The following is a 23,062-nucleotide window of genomic DNA, read 5'->3' on the forward strand; positions in this document are numbered from 1 at the left end:
GAAATTGAGAGTGTGGTAATAGTGAAGAAGATAGCGTGAATCTGAGAGAATGGAGGAGAAAATGTAAATCTGAATGTTGCTGGAAGAGAGAGCGAGTCTGAGAGAATGACTGCGTGCTCACGAACGCGATCTAGAGGACCTGCTAGTGAGCATCCGTGGGGTGCTAAGTGAAGCGCGATTTGAAAGGGGTGTGAAAGGTGTTGGTTGGGGAAATGCTAAAGGGGGAGAAATATAGAGGATGAAGAAATTTGTTTTTATTTAGCATTTCCCAACGTTTTGTGTGTGAGAGAGAGAGAGAGAGAGAGAGAGAGAGAGAGAGAGAGAGAGAGAGAGAGAGAGAGAGAGAGTGTAATTGTGAGTGAGTGGTTCGGTTGTTGGAGTTGGTTTTACGGCTGTCTCTCTGTCTGTCGGTCTGTCGGGAGTTTTTCGTTTTTTTGGGGGAAGTCTTGGGCAGTTGAGGTCCAACCTTGAAAGTGAACGGGAGTTCGTCTGTTTTTTTGGGACCACATTAATGGTTCATGTGTCTCTTTTTTTTTGTTGGTTCGTTGTTGGTGGAGGGTCGGTTTAAGTTTTTTTTGTTTCGTGGGTGTGTGCTGTGATTGGCGACCGTGGACCTTATCCATCTCCAGCAACCAAGATCAGGGTGAGTGTTTGCGTGTTGTGTTGTTTGTGGGTGTGAATACCGCCACAACGCGTCCTCGCCTTGGGAGTATTTGTAAAAGTCACCACATCGGCGCCAGGATAGTGTTTGTCGCGGCGCCATTAATTAAGTCTCCGCTGAGCTTGTTTTCTTTGGTGACTTCCCATTTTCTTCAAGCTCAATTAGTCACGCCTAAAACGTGCCAGGTCACGCATTTTTAATCATTTTTACTTTTATGCGTATTTATACAAATGTCACACATTGTGTATCACATGTTTCTTCATTCACAGGCATCAAGACTGTATCCATATTGTAGCTCTGTATGTTTTGTATTGTAATTTGTACTCGTTCACTGCATATTATTGTTTATTGTTTCGACCTCAGGTCACAGTCAATTCCATTGTCTCGCGTTCGGCGTCAGTCGGCCGCAATATAAGCTGCCTGGATCTGTAATAAAGTAGCAGTAACTTTTACCTGCTCGTTTCTTTGACACCTTACACTCCCAAACTCTCTCTCTCTCGTATCAAAGTTGGTTAAGAACTATGATAAGGAGGGCGGATATCAGTGACACTTGAGAGAGAGAGAGAGAGAGAGAGAGAGAAACTATAACTGTCAGAAGTGATGAATGACGCAAGAGAAGGTACAAAAGGAAGGGAACAGGAGGTGAAGAAGTGAACTGAGTGAATTGGAAAAAAAAAAAAAAAAAAATTGACACTATTGCCAACAGTGGTGCAACATAGGCCATTGACGCATTGGATACTTGTGTACAGAGCCCCAATTCTGTCTGACTTACTGCAAAAAGAACAGAAGTCGGAAACAAAAATAATTTAGACTTTAGACGAAGAAGAAGAAGAAGAAGAGTTAAATCATACGACCAATACTTGTTCGACGCAGGAAAAGTCAGCGTATGGTGGGCTTGCGCGTTCCGGTAGATCGTTCTTCCGTTCAGTCTAGCTGGTAGCTAGAGCTGCTAGACCACCAGTGTCAGTGATACTGCCCTCAGTGACGCATACCCACTCTGCTCCTAAAATCTAATGGTAGGGTGTAGTGTCACTGATAAGGACGTGTCTGTGTGTTCAGTTAGTTAGTATAAGTTGTAATATACTCCACTGTGCGATAAATGGCACCATCTTCATTCTTTTGCGATGTGCAGATGTGATAGCAACTAGGTTGCAAGTTGTATATAGTGTGTTTGTTATCAACATGGTTTACAAGTATTGTCTTCACTTTTATCATCGTTTTGGATGTTATCAGCAGGTGCGACAGAGATTGGGCGTTAACTTGCCCTTATCTGTTCATAGCCTCCTTTTCTTAAACTTCCCAGTGATTTTATATCTCAAGTCTCCTTGTTGTGTGTGACTAAATGAGTTTACCACTACACTTTGCTCTTTGAAAACTTCAGCGGTTCAGGGTTCCACATGCGAAGGAAGATTTCTTCTTTGAGCACCTGTGAGAAATGGAACTGTAAAAATATAAGTTTCATATAAAAAATTTAGACACATAAAAGGAGACACACTTGTTTGTTGTCGGCCAAGTGTTATTTGCCCCCTAACTCTACCCAACAGTAAAGAGAGACTGTGGGAATTTGGGGTTTTGGGTGGGGAGAACGCACACAAACAAAGCGGACATGTTTCCATTGTGGAAGTGTACTTGGGAAGTGTACCCCCCCCAACAAATGCGGGGGAAAGTGAGAAGCGGCAGTGGGGGGAGGTAAAAGGTTCTGCACAGAGGCAAAACGTAGTGGTATCGAGGAAACAGGGGGGGAGGTAGAACACATTAGGAAGAATAACAGGCGGCAAAAAACAAAAAGTCATCTCCTTTACCAGCAGCCATAAAAGTATAGGCAAAACCAATTTCCAAGGCACCAATCGGTTCGCAGAGTTACAAACTCATAAAATAATCTGGTAAAAAAAAAAAAACAATTCGGGAGGAGAATGCTTTTTGCTGTATGTCCAGCCGGCACTCACTACCGCACCGGGGGCTAAAATTCTTTTTTTTTTTTTAAAGCCCGTGATCTTGATGCAGCTGAATTAACATCTCGTAATTGCCGTAATAATATAAGTTAATATCCCGGCAACTGACATAACAGTTCTCGCAGGTAACGGGCAAAGAGTGGCGTGTTATAGGCTCAAAGAGCATAAAGTTTATGCCAAGGAATCAGCCAGCATACTGAAACGAAATACCCAGTTATTCAAACTATTAAAATGCGGGCCTACATCGGAGTAAAGCTAGTGGTGGGTTGAGAGAAGGGGGGTTGGGGGTAAATGACGTCAAAGTGGAAATGAGGGAAAGGGGTTTGTATAAGAATCTGCGAAGGAAAGTAGGAAACTTTCTGAGCGGTAACGCTTACAAGAGCGATAATTAAATGAGGGTGTTTATAGAAAGAGTAAAACGCAGGTTATGATAATAACCAAACCCACCCAACCTAACCTAACCTAGTAGGCCTCCTTACCTGGCAGAGGCTGCATTACCCCCCTGGACCCCATTTCTAGAACAAAAAAAAACAAATTTTAGGTTTTACAGTAACTGAAACCATATTTTTAACCTAGCTTAGTAGGCTTCCTTACAGAGTTGCATTACCAGAAATGCCAGGGCAAAGACCCCCTTTAAAGAAAGCCTAAATTAATTATACAGAACAAAGTTAAAGCAGGTTAACAGAAATTGTATGGTTGACGGAAGGGTTATGAACCATTCCAACGCAAACAGACAGGTGCAACAGTTGGAAAGATGATGGTCTAACCTGTGAGGATCGCATATAAAATACTCCCACACGCCCTCCATTGGCGGGAGAAACTTCTAATTCCTCCTGAAACCCCCAGTTTCCTCACAAATCCTCTAGGGTGCAGCCCCATTCTTTGAGACTTTTCTTTCGCTTTGCCCATCCCTCCATTACCTAAATATTTCACTAACAAACAACTTCATTTTGAGTGAGATACCCAGTGAAAATTCAGCAGATTTCAATCAAATTCCGTCCATTAGTTCTTGAGAGGTTTTGTTTAAAAAAAAGGATGTGTAATTTCACCGTCCGGCATATGACTGGGTTGTGCTAAGTAATATATGTTTGTTGCTGTCATTCACACAACGCTCTCTCTCTCTCTTTCTCATACACTTACGATCCTACTGTTCGTTTTCTGATCTGTTATGGTGATATATTTTTGTTTCCTGTTCCGGTGCAGACCCGAAGTATCCAGTCGTTCGTGCGTTCCACCAGAAGGTTCCTCAGCGTTCCCTAAAGGTTTCGTTGTGTTCTTTATTATACTCAGCAAGTTCCGGAGGTTGGTTTATGTTGTTCATTATTATATAAATCAGCTGCAGGTTAGCATTAGGTGTCAATGTCCCGAGAGGGGAAATATACAGCATTTTTACCTTTGTAAGGGCCCGACGCTGTCTCTTCCAAACGTGTGTATTCATGTGTTCGTCAATTGTCATCCATCGGAGTGGCAAAGACAAAATAACAGCATTTCATTTTATTTGTAAAGTCACCTACAGAGCCGTCTGCGAAGTCTCCACTGAACGCGTCATTCGCTAAGTCTCCGCTGAGCAAGTTTTCTGTGGTGGCGTCCCATTTTCTTCGCCTATACAATTGGTCACGCCTAATGTGCCCGTCGCACGAATTCAATCATTTAAACTATGTATATATTTGTTCACCTGTTGTCAATTGTGCACATTGTATTTCTTCGTTCACAGGCATCAAGATTATATCCATATTTGAGTTCTGTCTGTTTTTATATTGTCAAGTGTACTCGCTCGCTGTATATTATTGTTAATTATTATCGACCTGAGGTCACTCACGATCTCATTGTCTTTCGCGGCACGGCGCCAGTCTGCCGCTATATAAACTGCCTGGATTTTGAATAAAGTAGCATAACATATGTGAAATGGAGAGACGTTTGGCGTCTTCACAAACAGAAACATACATACAGTTTGATACAGAATATTCACTGGAACAATATGAGTACATGATTAGAATGCTTGCATGGCAATGCAAGTAGTGGTGATTGTACATACATCAAGACAACAATGGTTATGGAGAAACAGACGGAAATATTGTATGGTTGAAATCGCGTTCCATTAGAGAAAGAAAACGAGATGCTGTTGTTTTGTCTTGGCCACTCCGATGGATGACGACTGACGAACACACGAACACACACGTGTTTGGAAGAGACAGCGTCGGGCCCTTACAAATACTCTCCCCCAAGACATGGGTAACATCTGATTGGATTCAGAGACTACTTCTCAGGCGGAGGGTGCGGTGCGGTTGTTTGGAAGAGACAGCATTGGGGCGACGAGCTCTTACAATATTTGTAAGGGCCCGACGCTGTCTCTTCCAAACACATGTGTGTTCGTGTGTTTGTCAATCATCATCCATCGGAGTGCCAAGACAAAAAACAACAGCATCTCGTTTTCTTTGTAATGGAACGTTTTCAACAACAAATATTTCCGTCTGTTTCTCCCTAACCATTGTTGTCATGATGTATGTACAATCACCACTACTTGCATTGCCATGTATTCTAATCATGTACTCATAATGTTCCAGCGAATCTTCTGTATCAAACTGTATGTATGTTTCTGTTTGTGAAGACGCCAAACATCTCTCCATTTCACATATGTTATGCTACTGCATTGTATTTATTAATCTGTCTCTAATCTCATGCAATAAGCCATACGTAGAATTTCCTGGCCTTTCCATTGATGTATGTTTTAGCACCGTACGTTTATTATGTGTCTCAATATCGCCATCTGTTTGTCTGCCGACAAACACAGATGCCTGAAGCTTTTGTCTGTGTTTTACCTGTCTGTACGTAGATGCTACCTTACCGCTCGCATGCGTCAATAACATCTTCGAAGATTCTGTACATTAATCTCAGTAAGGAACTACCAATAAACCAGTAATCACCCAGCCAGTATGTCATACCCCAGTCCTTACACCTTAATGTATTGGTCTTGGTCTAGCACAAGAAGTAGTACCGTCCAGTGAACCTTTGATCACCCGTTAATTCTGAGTTGTCAGTTTATTTCCTTTCAGTTTTTTTTTTTTTGAGACTAGCCAGTAATTCATCTTGCAGTTGTTTAGAAGAGTCTGAGGTGCCATCTCATCGTCACAAACTAAATATTCTGCTAGTAGTCAAAAAGGATCTTTAAAAACTCAGATGGCTGCAGAGAATCACACTCGCATATTTGTAGGCACCAAGATCCCAGTATGTCATGTTACAGATTTATGAAGGGAGAAACGTTTCAACTTACTGCGCACACACATACACTTGGTTAATTTCTGGTCAGGGGACCAATCACACATTTTGAAGTTTGTACAGTATGCAGCAAAAGTCTTGCAACTTTTTTTATTTTGTACTGGACAAGCATTGTTCTCAATTGCCACTTAGTATTAAATCTTATATTTTACTTTGTAAACATGTGTATGAATGAGGAAAAGTTGGTCACTTATGTGGAATCTTATCATTGAAATATATTGGATCGTGGAAAACAAAAAATATTTCATGCTACAATAATTTTTCTGAATGAAAACTAAATACGTTACTGTAGCATGACTCCCTTGGTTCACCATGACTCCCATGAGTTGTGGAACCATCAGTCTGGATACAGTGAAACTGTGAAAAGAGGACATCGTGATGGAGTGAAAAAGAAAAAAGTTAAGCAGAGCAAAGTCTAATGATGATAATGCATTTGGGATATCAATTCAAAGTCATTACTTCTTTTCACTAGTATAGTTTTGTGTATAAGCAAATGTTAGTCAGCATCATGATTTCGATACTTGCAATAAATTCTTACAAAACATAGCTTAGGCTATGGCCAAGGCTACATAGGTCTAGTCTCCCGAGGAGTTTCTTCAGTTTGAAGAAAAATAATAATAAATAAATAAATAAAAAAACGAGGTGGAGAATAATCCTCGCTATTAGAAATACAATTAATTCTACCTTTATATTATTTTACTTTTACTTTAGGAATGGAAGACTTAATCAGGTCGGACATTATCAGCCACAACTATTGTGTGCTGATTCTGCAGAATGACAACAACAACGTATTAATAATAATAATAATAATAATAATAATAATAATAATAATAATATGGCTCTGGAGTCTAGGCCTATGCTATTGGCTTTATAACATACTAGGCTATATTTCAGATAGTAACAATATATAGTTGCGTTAAATCTTTGTAAATTTAAAAAGGGTGTCTATAAGACTATAAAGCAGGATTTGTGGAATTCCTCCACAGTCTTGGTGCGATATACTTCCGTCATTATTTTCTTCATAGGACTATAGGCTTCATAAGAACGATACAATCGAGAAGCGTGAATTGCACTTGACCTACTGGTAAGGCGACGGGAGGCAAACTGAGCCATTTAACTGGCACTGACAGTTGACATCTGGTTAGACCACGCCCACAACTAAATCTCCTATATGTTCATTACATTGAGTACATTACTATGGCAGCAAAAAAGTCAAATTCATTAAGTATTTATGCCTTTTCATATTTACCATAATTAAAAATTGCTTTGTTAATGTTTTTATAATGATTTAGCTGATATTTTGATAAAAAAATATAGCATTAATACTTTAAAACCATGCTCAGTGAACTGTATCTTTTATTGAGCGAAGTTGCAACAATTTTTGCCATTGCAACTAACCTCATCAGAAGTGTGAAGAAGGTAAGAGTTGCCAGTTAGTGACTTTCAAACAAAAATCACTGAAACCGGGTCACACAACTTTTGCTGCATGCTGTACTACAGCATTTAACTCTTTGCTCAAGTTACAGGATTCGAAGGGATGTGATGACACTCGTATAGCCTATATGCGTATACACTATGACCACACGGCTCAGGCCAATAGCATTTCCCGTTTTGACAAGACTTGCAGTCACAGAAGACAACGTCAAAATGCGATAACAAGACAAAGACCCCAAGAGTTAAGAACGATCCTATTTTAAGCCTCGTAAGCTTTCCTTGACCGCTTATACTGAACCACTCTTACTCTATTGGTTTCTCTTGTATTCTCATTAACCATCCATCTTTTTCTTAGCTCTTTCACCTTTATCAAGCCTTCTGCTCTGCCGCTTTCTTCTATGTTTTCAGAATTCTTGTATGTCTGGCCCTCTACCCATTATAATGTGGCATGACCTCTCGTCCATGTTTTCAGGCGTACAGAGGAAGATTTACCCCGCAGGTGGTGCTGCATTGCGCGATAAGAGCAGGCATCGTGGAGGAGCAAAGGGACTCGACCTTTTACTGCAACACCTGTGACACAACTCTCATTAGTAAAGACACTGTGAAGGCGCATCTTAGATCCAAGGTCCATTCAGAGGTAGGGAATATTCCTCCTGTGGTTATGCGAGATTTGGGATTTTTAGGTCTAATGTGATTCATGAAATCCCCTTCTTGACGGGCACTCCAAGTCCTTAGATGTTTGTCACAATAAATGGTACTTCAGCAAAGAGAAATGGATTTCTTTTGATGCCCCATAAAAAAAGGGGATCTTTCCTAGATAGTGATCCCCAAGGGTTTTCAGGGGTGGATATCTAGGAATAATATTTCTCGGGGGTCATTACCTTTATAATATTTACGGTCTTTTGTTTATATTTTCAAGGTAATCCCAAACAGGCTTGTACTGAACATGCCGCAAGGGTGGATGCATACTGGGTTAAAACCCTTGGGGTAGTAAAAGATCCAAAAAAAAAAACAAAAAAAAAAAAAAAAAAATGAATTTTTTCAGGAAGTGCCTAAATAGTGGCTCCACAGTTCTCAGCCTTTTTTTTTTTTTTTTTGCAATGTGGTTGTTAGCCCCATACCCTGTTCTACTCTGGCTGCGTCCTGCCAATTTCAACAAACCAACGGGTACAGGATTCAAAACTGAAGTCAACAAGGGCACAAATGATTGTTCAGAAACCAGTCTCAGTGCTGTTTCCCTGTGGGATCGATTCTGGGGTCTCCTCTTTGGTGAGATGGGGTCCTTAACCAAAGTTATGTTCTGAGAAGGTAGGGAAAAATCCATTGAGGCTCAATTGCCATTTGCAGTGATGTACCTGGTATTTAGTCGACTTTGGCGGGTTGAATAAATGTACACGGCTTGCTGTATCTAAGGTCTGCATTTAATAATTACACTTTTTTCTTTCACAGAACTCCATAGGCTACAACTGCTCTCCCAGGGGGACAACTGTCCAGGTAAACCTTTGCCTCAACATTTCGAATTCATTCAGGATTCTGGAAGCTCTGCTTGGAATCACTTACTGACAATAGTGCTTGCAGAATGAAAGAAGAAAAATCAAAGAAGAGTTTGTAAATGTGGAAAAAAAAGGAAACAGGCCAGGCATGCCTTGTTGAGGAGGTTGCATGGTGTAAAAGTGGGTCTGAGACAAGGGTACATTCTGTCTCCTTGACTGTTTGCTAGCATTGTGGACTGAGTGACATGAGACATCATCACAGAACAGGGTGGTAGCTATAAAATAGAATACAGAATTTAGGCCAAAGGCCAAGCACTAGGACCTTTGAGGTCATTCCTCCGTGAAAGGGAAATTGACAATGAGGAGGTCTGAAAGGTGTAACAGGATTAAATAATTGTCAGAGAGGGTGGAGAGTCAGATGGAAGAAAGAGAATATGAACAGAGGTACAGTAAAAGGAATGAAAGAGGTTGCAGCTAGGGGGGCCAAGGGGCGCTGCCAAGACCCTTAAGTAAGGGCAGTAGATATACGCGAGTTGTATGATAAGATAATGAGCTGTGAATTGCTTATGCTTGCAGGTATACGCCACTTACTGTGGATAGTGAAGAGAAACTGTAGGCATTAGTGAGAGTTTTGAAAGTGTTTGCAATGGGAGCAAGTTGAGAGTGAGTGGAAGAGTGAGTATATAAAAGAGAATGGAAACACTAAGGGATTTAAAGCCGATGAAACATGGTTTTTCGGCTACACCTTTTTATCAAAGCATCAGATAAAGGTGACAGTTGGCAAGGGTATATTTTATAACTACTTAATTTTTACAAATATTATTTAGTACCTAAGTTCAATAGTTCTGGTAGTACTTATCAGAGTAAAAGTGTGTTTCCTATGCCAGAGCCATCAAAATCACAGGTTAGAGTTTTGAACACAATAGTGACGTTAACCTATGACGCCATGAGGCTCCACCCACAGTGAAGAGAAGTTCACATATGAGGAAAACATCTATTCACTGTTGCACTGCCCACTTGCCAATGACATATTCACTGACTGATATTAGTGCCCATTCTAGGCTTCAGCGATATCAATGGTGGCGAGCAGGATTTGTCATCGTCCTCTTGACCGCATTATCATTTGCAATAACTTTATAATTATTATTATTATTAATATTATTATTATTATTATTATATTATTATTATTATTATTTTGTGGAGGTTTCGTTTAAACTTCCACAGCAGCTGTCGGGAGGCTTGGAATTCTTCCATTTTCTTGACATTCGTATTGTTTCTCCTTTACAAATAATTCAATGTATGTAATTCATCCACATAATGAGCCAGTCAATAGCTTATTTGTTAGATCTACATCTATTCAGGGCGGGAATACACAAAGACAATCCATTTTGTTTTATCTCAGGTTTCGACACTATTTGCAGGAAGTCAAAAGCGATCACTAGAAGTAGAATTCAAAAGAAAAGCAATGATACCTTATTTCTCTCAACTGTTAGAGGTGAAAAGGTCAACGCCATTGTTTTATTTCAGTTAATGTAACCGATTGCTATTTTTCTTTGTTTTTTTTATTCATTTATATCAAACAGCACCCTACACAGCACTCGTACGCTTGCTGCAAATAAAAGGTAATGGTAGGAGTCAAGATTCTGAGGAAAAGCTATTATTTACCTACTTAATGCCAATCAATGTACCACGATTCATATTAATATGCATGGAAAGCAAAACATATTGAAATCAGTTTGAATGAGGAACATATATTGTTATAATCATTGTTTTAATAAATATCTTTTAGATGTACAAATAAACGTCTAACACCACACAATTGTCGTCACTCTCGAGGAAGAGGTCATCATTCCCGTCCTCATCATTGCTAGCAATGTCAGGGATGACCGGTTACACGCTCTCATGGATTTCGTGCGACTTCCAGTACTCATCCTTATAATGAAGGGATTGTCTAACAGTTCCTGCCCACACTTCTGGGCTGGCCAAGTAACTATTACCCACTACAGAAATAATTACCAATTCATGCTATAGTAAATCTTGCCAAAGGTCTTGTTGCTCGTATACAAAGTGGCAAGCCATAGCACAAATGCAGTCTTGCAACCACAGGGACAATTCCACATCCTGCTGGTATTATCGAATTTGTTGAAGCCTAGACTGTGTAAGTTATCCATTCACCTGTTAGTGTTGTACTGCCTACCTGGTGGATGGGCGGAGCCCCATGACGTCATATTAAGGCCAGTTCAGACAATCAAGCATTGCCCGTGTGCAAAAGCGAGCAGTTTGCCCGTTAACAAGTTTACCACTTGTGCCCACTAAAACACGGGCAAAGTTCCTGTGTTGGTTGTTTTGCGAAAGCACCAGACACTGCCCGTGGCTGGTAATATGACGTCACTGCCAGACACACGAGGCTTCCTATGAGGCAAGGGGCAGAGGTTGTCATTGTTCACTCTAGTGTTTGACAGACATGTCTGTCTCTGCTTCCGCTATGGATTAGTGGTTGAGACCTCATGTTCTACATTTAATAGAACTTTATCGGGAACACCTTTGCCTTTAGAATGTAAAACTGAACATATACAAAGACAGAGACAAACTAGCAGCAGCCCACAGTTCCATGTCAGACGATATGAAGAAAATTGGTGCATCTGTTACAGCAGCCAAAATAAAAAAGAAAATAGGCGTACTCCACAATGAACATAGACGAGAGATGCGTAAAATACAGAAGTCACAAAAGTCAGGGCTGCTAGCGAGGATGTATACACTCCAACATTACGGTGCTTTGATGCACTTTCCTTCCTAAATGGTGATAGAGTATGTGTATCGGTAACAAACATCAAAAATAATTTCACTTCGGCAAAAATTCTTTTAACACACCTTATTATACCATAGTAATAATAAGTAAAATTCACTTTACCTTACAGAAGCTTGTGAAAACCTTTGTAAACTCACTTGCAGCTGCTTTAGATTCACAAAACACACTTTTTATTTGGGTGCCGTTACCAAATCACTTTTCTAAAGTCAGATCTCAAAAGCTAAGATTAATACTTGCGACCACACCAATACTTTACGTTAATAAGAGAGAGAGAGTTGGGGGGGGGACCAATATGAACGGTCTCTGAAATCAGAATGAGTACATCTGAGGATTCCAGTAGAAAATGAAACAGATGACGTTGTGAGAGAGGTGCGAAATAATGAGCAGAGAGACAAGTACTGCTGATTTATTGATAAAAAACAGCTGCTTATAAAGAAGGATGCAGACAACCGCGTTTTGCGCAGAGAATGCTGGTACAAAGATTTACAGGTGACCTGAGGCCAACTAGTTCCATAAAAACAGGACAGGTTCATACAGAGAACATAGTGATTAACAATGTCTGACATATGAAATAAACAACTTGTTCCTTGTACATGATAAATGATCGCCTGGAAAGACAACAAATAAATAATTTATAAGTGATGATAAATATATCTTCCACTCGACCTTAGGTCATGGGAAGGCACCGCACAAAATGGGATGTTCTCTACAGAGAACGCGTTGAGCAGGGACTTTACAACGTCATTTAGGCATTTTGGGAACGAGATACAAGAGGAAGTTCTTGAAGGAAGCAAATAGTTTTGAACTGCAATCTTACAAAACATGCTGTAATTGATCAAGACATGTGCTCTTACTCTCAAAAGGGCATACGTGATCAGAGCCATGTATGTAATTTTTCTAAATCATTCGTCTTCTTCTCGTATGGGACAAAGCTTTACACAAATCTTAACACGATCAAAACTAGCTAATTATGACTGGCATGTTTTAAAAACAAAACAAAAAATCCGAGTTGGTTGCCAGAACAGATCAGCAATTGTTATTCTGACCTGTCAGCGCTTTATCTTAACTGGTGACAGATGGCACATCTGGTCTAAAACTCGAATTTCTCTCTCCCGCTACTATGCTATTATCAAGGAAGATATTAATTCTAAATTACGCTGTTAAGTTATCTAAATCACTAATTCTTTTGAGATATGACACTACACTAAATGCGATATTCAAACAATTATTATTATTACACATAACACATGATATATAGAGGAGTAAATATATCGAACTATACGAGGATATACATATTACAAGGCAACATCATGAATATATAGATAATATATATATATATATATATATATATATATATATATATATATATATATATATATATATATATATATATATATATATATATTAGATATATATATATATATATATATATATATATATATATATATATATTAGATAATATATATATATATATATATATATATATATATATATATATATATATATATATATATATATATATATATATATATATATATATATTTATATATTATTGTTACGTACTGGACTCGGTTTTTGATGAGAATTTACGCACAAAATGATAATTGATGATGCCACGAGACCAAGGAGTCCAGTCGTAAACAAAGGAGTTAATGAAGACTTACCTCCAAATTTTCTGGAATTATAATTTAAGGTGGAAGGTCGCCATATTAAGAATTTAGAATTCTTTGCCAATTTACAGGGGTTTTATTCAGAGAAACTTAACGAATTAACATTAATAAATTAACAGTTAGACACCATACGACGACATAATCACTGAGGACAGATTCATGATAGGGCACAGTAACAATAATGACATGGATTGGCAAAATAAGTGGATAAAACAGCCAATCTGCAATAATCAGTCAATGATAATGATCACTTTCAATCTGCCCTGATTCGTAGAATAATAATGTCTATGATGGGGTTCCAGGATGGAGGAATTATCATACAAATGGTTGGCAAACGGGAACTTCTCTGACTACGACCAGGCAATGCGGTGGCAGGTGGGTATGGAAGCATGGAATTTTGCGACTGCATTACCACGTGTATCGTCCTGAAATAGACAGTTTGCATTGGTTAGCCTTCTCACACTAATGGAAATGGAATCTTCCTGCAGATTACACAACACTTTCTTAAACACAGCACATAAATTATCCTGGAAGGTGCTTTTGATGAAAGCCTGTGAATAGGATCTGCGTCGTGGTGCGTAACAATGGAACGTGAACTGCACGTGCCCAAAAGTTAACTACTGCTTGGTTAATTTTTAAATTAACTGCTAGAATAGCCCTACAGATTGCACTGGTGGAGGGATAAATGATGGTTTATCAGGATCGTTACTCAAATTCAAGATGCGTGAATGGCAAGGCAAGGGATACAGGCAAGATTTGGATAAGAGAAGATTTTCGTGGAGGAATAGGTTAAGGATAAAGGGGAAATTAAGGAGGGTAGAACAAGGGACAGGGCTGGCTAAATGACTACTGCAATGTACGAACCTGTTCGAACTGTTATAGGCACCCACAATCGAATTGGCTGTTCATCGACGCTCGTCATCACCAGCGGGGGTGGAAGAATTGTGGAGCTGCCGCTCCAGATGAAGTCAGGGAGTTCTCTCTTGTCCTTTTTGAACAGCTGATTGCATTCGTGTTGGGGGGGTGCCAGCTGTACCTGCAAGCAGCCAAGAAAGCCAGCAAGGAGGGTATGGGAAAAGCACACTTATGTTAATATACCTATAGAAGTAAATCTACCTGTTCCCCAGCCTTAAATGCCCTTCTGCCCTTCCCTAATCCCTACAGGCCTCCCATCGCAAAGAATGGGAAGAGGTTTGGGAGTATTGTTCTTATCGTACAATTCGTGAGGGGGGGAGGTGGAAACAAGTGTGTGTTCTGGCAGCAGGGGTTTTTCAGGGGAGGCTCATTGTCTTCCCGGCGTGGGCATTTCTGTAGGCTGGGGAAAGCCCCGTTCTCTGTCCCTATGAGTGAAAAACAGCTGCGTTCCGCCATATTGGCGCCAGATATACGCTAACGGAGAATAAAGTTCGCTGAATAAAGTTAGCTAGATAGGCTGAATTTGGAGGAATGTATATCCCTTTAACAATATATATATACAGTATATAGATATATATATATATATATATATATATATATATATATATATATATATTATATACATGATGTATATATATATACATATATTATATATATATATATATATATATATATATATATATATATATATATATAATATAAACTACTGAATTCTTAATAAAATGCATATACATTATCCCTCTGTCTCTTTCTTCTCTTCATATATATATATATATATATATATATATATAAAATATATACATTATCCCTCTGTCTTTTCTCTCTTCATATATATATATATATATATATATATATATATATATATATATATATATATATATATATATATATATATGAAGAGAGAAAGACAGAAAATAAATATATATGCATTTTACAAAATTCAGTAGTTTATATCTGAAGTATTTACTCCTTTAGAATATTAGATGTGAGGACTGATAACCTACAAACATTTTGGGACGTAGATTATCATAATGTTAAGTGCTTGAAATATTATATTCGAACAGAGGAATGGCTTTGACAGCATTATCAATGGGACGGTTGTACGTTACTTTAAAATTTTTTGTACAAAGAAAAACTAAATATTTGTTAGTTTCTGTCAATCAAATTATCAATTCAAACTACCAGCACATACCTTCTACATGGAGACGCTGGCTGTACTACATGATAATACAGCATCTTGCTGCAACAACAACAAACAAAAATCTTACACTCTTACATATTTTATTTGCAAGTAATAGCATCCTACTGGTTTGGCAATAAGAGAGATAGAGGATGGGTGGTTTGTTAAAGCTACTGGAAAATGCTAGCTTTACATGAAGTATTTCTGTCCTGTCAAAGTATAATAAATTTTCTTCATATCAATCACTATTAAGTAGAAATTATGAAATGGACAGTAATCGCCTGTTCTATCAGGAAGTACAAAATCTATTATGTGTACTATTATCATGAAGAATATTTTTTTTTTCTCAATTTTATTATTTCTGTGTTTTTATTTTTTCCCATTTTTATATTTCTCCTTTATATTTTATCATATAATCTCACAGCATCCTTGTCTTTTTTTCGTGTGTGTTTATTTTGTTTTTAACCCTCATCTTGTTTGTAACAGGTTTACAATGACCCGGAACTGCAGAGACATGCAGCTACAGCAGACTCCGTTGTAACGTCTGGCACCCCTGCTGTAGCCTTTCAAAAAGACACCATTCCTGCATTTCTGTCTGCCCATGAAGCTCCTGGCACATCGAATCGGCATGTTCCTGATCCCCGTCCAACTCAGTCTGCAAGGAGTAAGAAGAGGGGAAAGAAAAGGGTTTGTGATGAAACTGACAATGCTCTACGTAGAGCACTGCGCCAAGTTCGGGAGCTGTCATCATCCGATGAAGAAAGGAATACAGAAACAGATTTTGCTAATGTTGTAGAGAATGATCTGAGCCAGATGTCTGATGAAAACAAAACATATGCACAGAAGCTAATCAGTGATATTCTTTTTCTTGGTAAAATGGGAAAACTTTCATCGTCTTATAAAATTATTGAATGAATTCTTACTGATTAGCATAATGACTGTTCACTGTTACAAATTTATGCATTGGTGTCTACTTATTAGTTTCTATTGCAATAACAAACGCATAAATAAGTAAAACGGTGTTTAATATATCCTTCTCCACCATCGTGTGAACAATTAATGAGTACGCATAAACCAGTGGTCTTATTGGATGGTTGCTGGTAACAGCTGATAGCTATACAGACCAAGTGCACCAGACTAGCCCGTACCCTCTGTCGCACCGAGTCAGTGATAAAATACGGTGGGTTGTTTAATATACGACATTACGAAACATTAGCATTGTGTTTTGGTTTAAGCCAGTAATCTTAAAGTTAGTGTCTATATATACTATGATGATTACTAAATATGTAATGCATAAATGATTATGTATATAAGTAATACAAAGGAGGACTGTGCCAAGATTATGTACAGTACACTAAAATATTACTTAGGCCTTCAGACCACAAAGTTTGTCTCACGTGCAAGTATTCTTCAGGTAGCACTTGATATATTGCTTGACACGTTTCGGGTGTTATGTCTGATAAGCTCTGCTTGGATATTCTTGTGGTATACTGCAGAGACATATAGCTACATCTAGTTGAAAGAAATATGAGGGTAGCCTCTAGACGACCTTTTGCAGGTATACCAGCCCTCATATTGGTATCCTGCTTGCTTATAAAGGAGGTCACTTTGTCTAGAAGAGTATGGAATGTATTCGGGTCCATCCTCATATAGCTGATGAAGTCGTTTCTATTTCCAGTTTCTAACTCACGCAATATAGTCGCATGACTTCCTAATTTTCTTCTTTTAATTAACCAATCTTTGCACCATTTGTCTTTTTGCATGTTCTTCTTTTTCTTTTTCACACACACAGCAATATTTATTATGCTACATAGAGCTTTCTTCTTCCAATTCTTCTTGGTGGCCACCAGACTGGTAGTTATCATACCACACACACAGTCTGCAGATCCTGCCTAAACGACCACATGCTCTGGGTGTGCCCGGGTTTGACCAAGACCACCGAGAGACAAGGCCTGTTCGACGTATTGTGACGTAAGCAACGGTAGTCCGAGCGAGTCGTTAGCACTGACTACGTTCCCAGATGAAAGAAATGTAAACAAAATGCCACCAAAATAGACAATTAGTTGCTTGCCAGTTATGGTAATAATTTACTTGTTTTTTTCGTCTACACTAATTTGTGTACACCAAATAATATTAACTTAAAACACAGGTTAAGAGATTACATAATCTGCAACTTCTGAATAAAAAGGGAAACAGTTATTTTTTTCCCCGAGTTAGTAAAGCTTGCATGAGATGCTCACTGAATATTTGTAAAGCTAAATGAACTCTTTGTTTCCCAAAGGTGGGTGGAGAGAAAGCTTTTCATGATAGTTTATAATACTGTTTCAAGAGTAAACCATCTTCTATCTCATGAAATTTTTTCAGAGCTGGATGGTGCATAATGAATTTCATTTTCTAAAATATGATTTCCATCAAAGGAGAACTGTGGGAACTTCATTGTTTTATTTGTATCTTTCTGGCCAAGCCAATTATTCCTGGTACATCTCAACAAGTGTACTGAATTTCTGCCTTTATAATCAAAATATGGTTTCTGGTGAGTTTCATCCACCATCAGTACCACTGTTTTGTCATTGGGTAGTGTTGATTTACATTTATATTTAATGTACATCAGAAAATGAGAGTCATTTTGTTCTGACGCTGGGGTAAACTGTTTGGAGACACTCCTGATGGTAGAGTACCTCAGCAATATTAGGAATTTCTTATCTCTTAAGACTTAAAGATTCCATAACTTTGAGGGGAACAATGACAAAAAAAGAAGACAATATTACCAGCTCTGATGAATACTCAAATTTATTCATTCATTAACTGTAGTAGTTCAACTATGAATTTCAGCACGGGCAAGTGTTTGACTGATCATCTAAAATTATTGCCAAAAATGAAATCACTAATTTTATAAAAGCAATGCTATTGCAGATTTTAGAAATACACTCAGCAATATCAGCTCTCTGCAAATTATTCACTATCTGCTCAATGGTATTCGTGTCGTGAACCTCTGTAGGAATCTTTAATTAAAACTCATAAGTGACATACTTCAGACACATGAACAAAAGCATGTACTGTGCAGTTAGTCTTCACTGTAGGTAGGGTATTGTGTTGTACAGTACGCTATTTCATTCATCTGTATTCAACTGTTACCTGTGGAAGAGGAAAGATGGTCTTTTAATATTTGTACGACATGTATATATGAGCATTAAAACATGGTAATGCTATGAGGTTAGGTTAGTTATTGACAGCCCTTCTGTTTTGTACCTGTAACCCTAGAATAGAATACTAAGCCAGTCTAATTTTATTCACCTTGACCAATCTAGGTCCAATAACGTTTGTCCCTTACCTTTGACTACTGGCAATGGTAACTTGCCTATATCCTGATCACTATACTGTGCATCCACTTGTGATGAACCTATAACTCTATGACCACCATTTCCAAAGCTCTTGCTAAGTCCTGCAATGGGAGTTGTTTTGGACATAAGCACACTGGGAGTCTGTGACATTTAGACTAATTGCTACACTGGGAGCTGTTTGACATAGGCTACACTGGGAGCTGTGACATAGGCTACACTGTTCTGTGACATTGCTACACTGGGAGCTCTGTGACATTGCTACACAGCTCTGTGGGGCATTCACTGCACTGGGGAGCTCTGTGACATTGACATATGCTACACTGGGAGCTCTGTGACATTGCTACACTGGGAGTTCTTGACACAGGCTACACTGGGAGTTCTGTGCATTACAATGGGAGCTCCCTGTGACATTGCTACACTGGGAGCTCTGTGACATAGGCTACACTGGAAGTTCTGTGACACAGGCTACACACCGGGGGTTCTGTGACACTAGGAGCTCTGTGACATAGGCTACACTGGGGCTTGTGACATTGCTACACTGGGGCTCTGTGGCTACACTGGGAGCTCTGTTTGACACATGGCTACAATGGGAGTTGTTTGGCCTGAAGAGCTACAATGGGAGGCTCTGTGACATTGCTACACTGGGAGCTCTGTGACATAAGCTACACTGGGAGCTCTGTGACATTGCTACACTGGGAGCTCTGTGACATAAGCTACAGCTCTGTGACATTGCTACACTGCTCTGTGACATTTGCCACACTGGGAGCTCTGGCTACACTGGGAGTTCTGTGACATTGCTACACTGGGAGCTCTGTGACATAGGCTACACTTGGAGTTCTGTGACATTGCTACACTGGGTTTGCTCTGTGACATTGCTACACTGGGAGTTCTGTGACATGAGCTACACTGGGGCTCTGTGACAGGGGACTAAACTGGGGTTGTTTGGCATAGGCTTCACTGGGAGCTATGTGACATAGGCTACAAGCTCTTGACATTGCTACACTTGGCTCTGTGACATTTGAGCTTCACACTGGGAGCTCTGTGACATTCAATTCCACCCGAGCTCTGTGATATAGGCTACACTAGGAGTTCTGTGACATTGCTGACTGGGAGCTCTGTGACATAGGCTACACTGGGAGTTCGGATTCCATTGCTACACTGGGAGCTCCCGTTGCTAAGTACAATTGGTTCTGTGACATTGTAAAATAGGCCTCTAATTCTTAGGCCAGCCCTGGGAGTTCTGTTACATTGCTACACTGGTCTGCTCTGTGACAAACACTGGGAGCTCTGTGACATTGCTACACTGGGGCTCTTGACATTTACTGGACACTGGGAGCTCTGTGACATAGCACACTATTGGCCCTGTTCTACACTCCTCTGTGACATAGGCTACCAAGTAGTTAAGAGGACATTTATTTCTGGGAGCTCTAGACATTGCACTGGGTCTCTGTGACATTGCTACACTGGGAGCTGTGTCCCGCACACTGGGAGGCTAACCAGTTGCATTGCTACACTAAAATAGCTCTGTCCTTGGGCACTGGGAGCTCTGTGGCTGCTAACCAGCTCAGTGCTCTGTGACATTGCTAAGATATAGCTCTGTGACATTGCTAGACTGGGAGCTCTGTGACATAGGCTGGGAAGTTGTGACATAGGCTACACTGGGGTTGTTTGCTACGTAGGGCTGTCACTGGGGATTCTGTGACAGGCTACACTGGGAGCGCTCTGTTTGACACTGGGCTACACTGGGACATTGTTTGACACACTGGGGCTCCATTGGGAGCTCTGTGACATTGCTAGGCTCTTCCACTTTACTGGGAGCTCTGTGACATAGGCTACACACTGGTTACACTAGAACTCTGTGACACCAGGCTACACTGGGAGCTCTGTTGACACTAGGCTCCATTGCTAGTTGTTTGACATTGCTCCACTGGAGTTCTCTGTGACACATTGCTACACTGGGAGGTCTGTGACATAGAGCTACACTGGGAGCTATGTGACACCAGGCTACACTAGGAGCTCTGTGACATTGGCACACTGGGAGCTCTGTAGGCTACACTGGGAGCTCTGTGACATAGGCTACACTGGCTCTGGACATTTGCTACACTGGGAGCTCTGTGGCATTGCTACACTGGGGCTCTGTGACATTGCTTCACTGGGAGTTCTGTGACATTGCTACAGGGCTCTGTGACTAGCACTGGGAGCTCTGTGGCATTGACACTGGGAGCTGCACTGGGAGTTGTTTGACTAGGCTACACTGGGAGCTTGTGACATTGACACTGGGAGCTCTGTGCTACACTGGGGCTCTGTGACATTTGGCTACACTGGGTCGCTGTTTGACATTGCTTCACTGGAGCTCTGTGACATAGGCAACTACTCTGGAGTTCTGTGGCTCTGTGACATAATTACACTGGGAGCTCTGTGACCTACACTGGGAGCTCTGTGACATTTACCCAGGCTACAATGACATTGCTCTGGGAGCTCATGACATTGCTACACTGGGAGCTCTTTGACATTGCTACATGGGAGCTCTGTGACATTGACATAGGGAGCTCTGTTCACACTGGGGCTCTGTGACATTGCTACACTGGGGTTCTGTGACATTGCTACACTCTGTGACATTGCTACACTGGGAGGCTACACTGGGGAGTTCTGTGACATTGCTACACTGGAGTCTGTTTGACATAGACCACACTGGGAGTTCTGTAACATTGCTACACTGGGAGCTCAATGTGACATTGCTACACTGGGAGCTTTTGACATTGCTACACTGGGAGCTCTGTGACATAGTCTGCACAGAGTACACTGGGAGCTCTTGTTTGACACTAGAGCTCTGTCCACTGGGAGTTCTTTGAGGAAAAGCATAGGCTACACTGGAGTTCTGTGACAGGCTACACACTGGGAGTTCTGTGACATTTGCTACACTGGGACTCTGTACACTGGGAGCTCCTTTGACTTAGCTCTGTGACACTACACTGGGAGTTGTTTGGCATTGACTACACTGGGGTTGTTTGGCATTGCTACACTGGGAGCTGTTTGACATTGACTACACTGGGAGCTCTTTGGCATAGACTACACTGGGAGCTCTTGACATTGCTTGGTTCCTAAACTACACTGGGAGTTCTGTGACATTGCTACACTGGGAGTTCTATGTCAGAGGGTACAATGGGAGCATTGACACTGGGAACTACACTGGGAGTTCTGTGACATTGCTACACTGGGAGTTCTTTTGATATAGGCTACACTGGGAGCTCTGTGACATGACATAAGGCTAACTGGGAGTTCTGTGACATTGCTACACTGGGAGCTTTGACATAGGCTACACTGTGAGTTTGCTACACTGGGAGCTAGACTGTGACATTGACCTAAACTGGGACACTGGGGCTCTGTGACACAGGCCACACTGGGAGCTCTTTGACATAGGCTACACTGGGAGCTCTGTGACACCAGAGATACACTGGGAGCTCTGTGACATAGGATACACTAGGAGCTCTTTGACATAGGCTACACACACTAGATCTGTGACAGGTTACCACTGGGATTTTTACCTGAGGCTACACTGGGAGTTCTTTGACATAGGCTACACTGGGAGTTTTGACCCTAGGCTACACTGGGGTTGACATTTGCTGCACTGGGAGCTCTGTGACATTACACTGGGAGGTTCTGTGACATTGCTACACTGGGGTTCTGTGACAGGGTACACATAGATCTTTGACCATTGACTACACTGGGAGCCTGTGACATAGGCTACACTGGGAGTTCTTTGACAGTCTACACTGGGAGTTCTTTGACATAGACTACACTGGGAGCTCTGTGACATAGGGTACACTGGGATTCTGTGACATTGCACTGGGAGCTCTTTGACCCTAGACTACATTGCTACACTGGGAGTTTTGACATAGGCTACACTGGGAGCTCTGTGACATGCTACACTGGGAGCTCTGTGACAGGGTACACTGGGAGCTCTGTGACATAGGCTACACTGGGGAGGCTACACTGGGAGCTCTGTGAGCTACACTGGAAGTTGTAAACTACCAGGCTCTGTGACATAGGCTACACTGGGAGCTCTTTGACATAGGCTACACTGGGGAGCTCTGTGGCATAGGCTACACTGGGAGCTTTTTGACTGCAAGCCCCACTGGGAGCTCTTTGACATAGGGTACACACTAGCTCTGGGACACCAGGCTACACTGGAAGTTGTTCAACAGATTACACTGGGAGCTGTGTGACATAGGCTACACTGGGGCACTGTGACATTGCTACACTACACTGGGAGTTGTGACATAGGCTACACTGGGTATACTGTGACATTGCTACACTGGGAGTTCTGTGAC

The 23,062-nt window shown here is 40.6% G+C and overlaps 1 protein-coding gene across 3 annotated transcripts; it reads left to right on the forward strand.

The window, feature by feature from the left end:
- Positions 1–1,181: 1,181 nt before the first annotated feature.
- LOC136845008 (uncharacterized) lies at positions 1,182–16,407 on the forward strand. 3 transcript variants are annotated; one of them, XM_067114669.1, is made up of 4 exons: positions 1,182–1,677; positions 7,823–7,960; positions 8,773–8,817; positions 15,877–16,407. In XM_067114669.1, exons 1-4 carry the CDS (start codon positions 1,675–1,677, stop codon positions 16,303–16,305), a joined length of 615 nt encoding a protein of 204 aa, XP_066970770.1. In that variant the 5' UTR covers positions 1,182–1,674; the 3' UTR covers positions 16,306–16,407. The 3 variants fall into 3 exon arrangements, 2 of the variants coding, with proteins under 2 accessions (XP_066970770.1, XP_066970769.1); XM_067114668.1 differs by having other exon boundaries at positions 1,201–1,677; positions 7,796–7,960; XR_010855037.1 differs by lacking the exon at positions 1,182–1,677 and adding an exon at positions 1,792–2,089 and having other exon boundaries at positions 7,796–7,960.
- Positions 16,408–23,062: the final 6,655 nt, after the last annotated feature.

Source organism: Macrobrachium rosenbergii, chromosome 13 (assembly GCF_040412425.1).
Source record: "Macrobrachium rosenbergii isolate ZJJX-2024 chromosome 13, ASM4041242v1, whole genome shotgun sequence".
NCBI lineage: Eukaryota > Metazoa > Arthropoda > Malacostraca > Decapoda > Palaemonidae > Macrobrachium > Macrobrachium rosenbergii.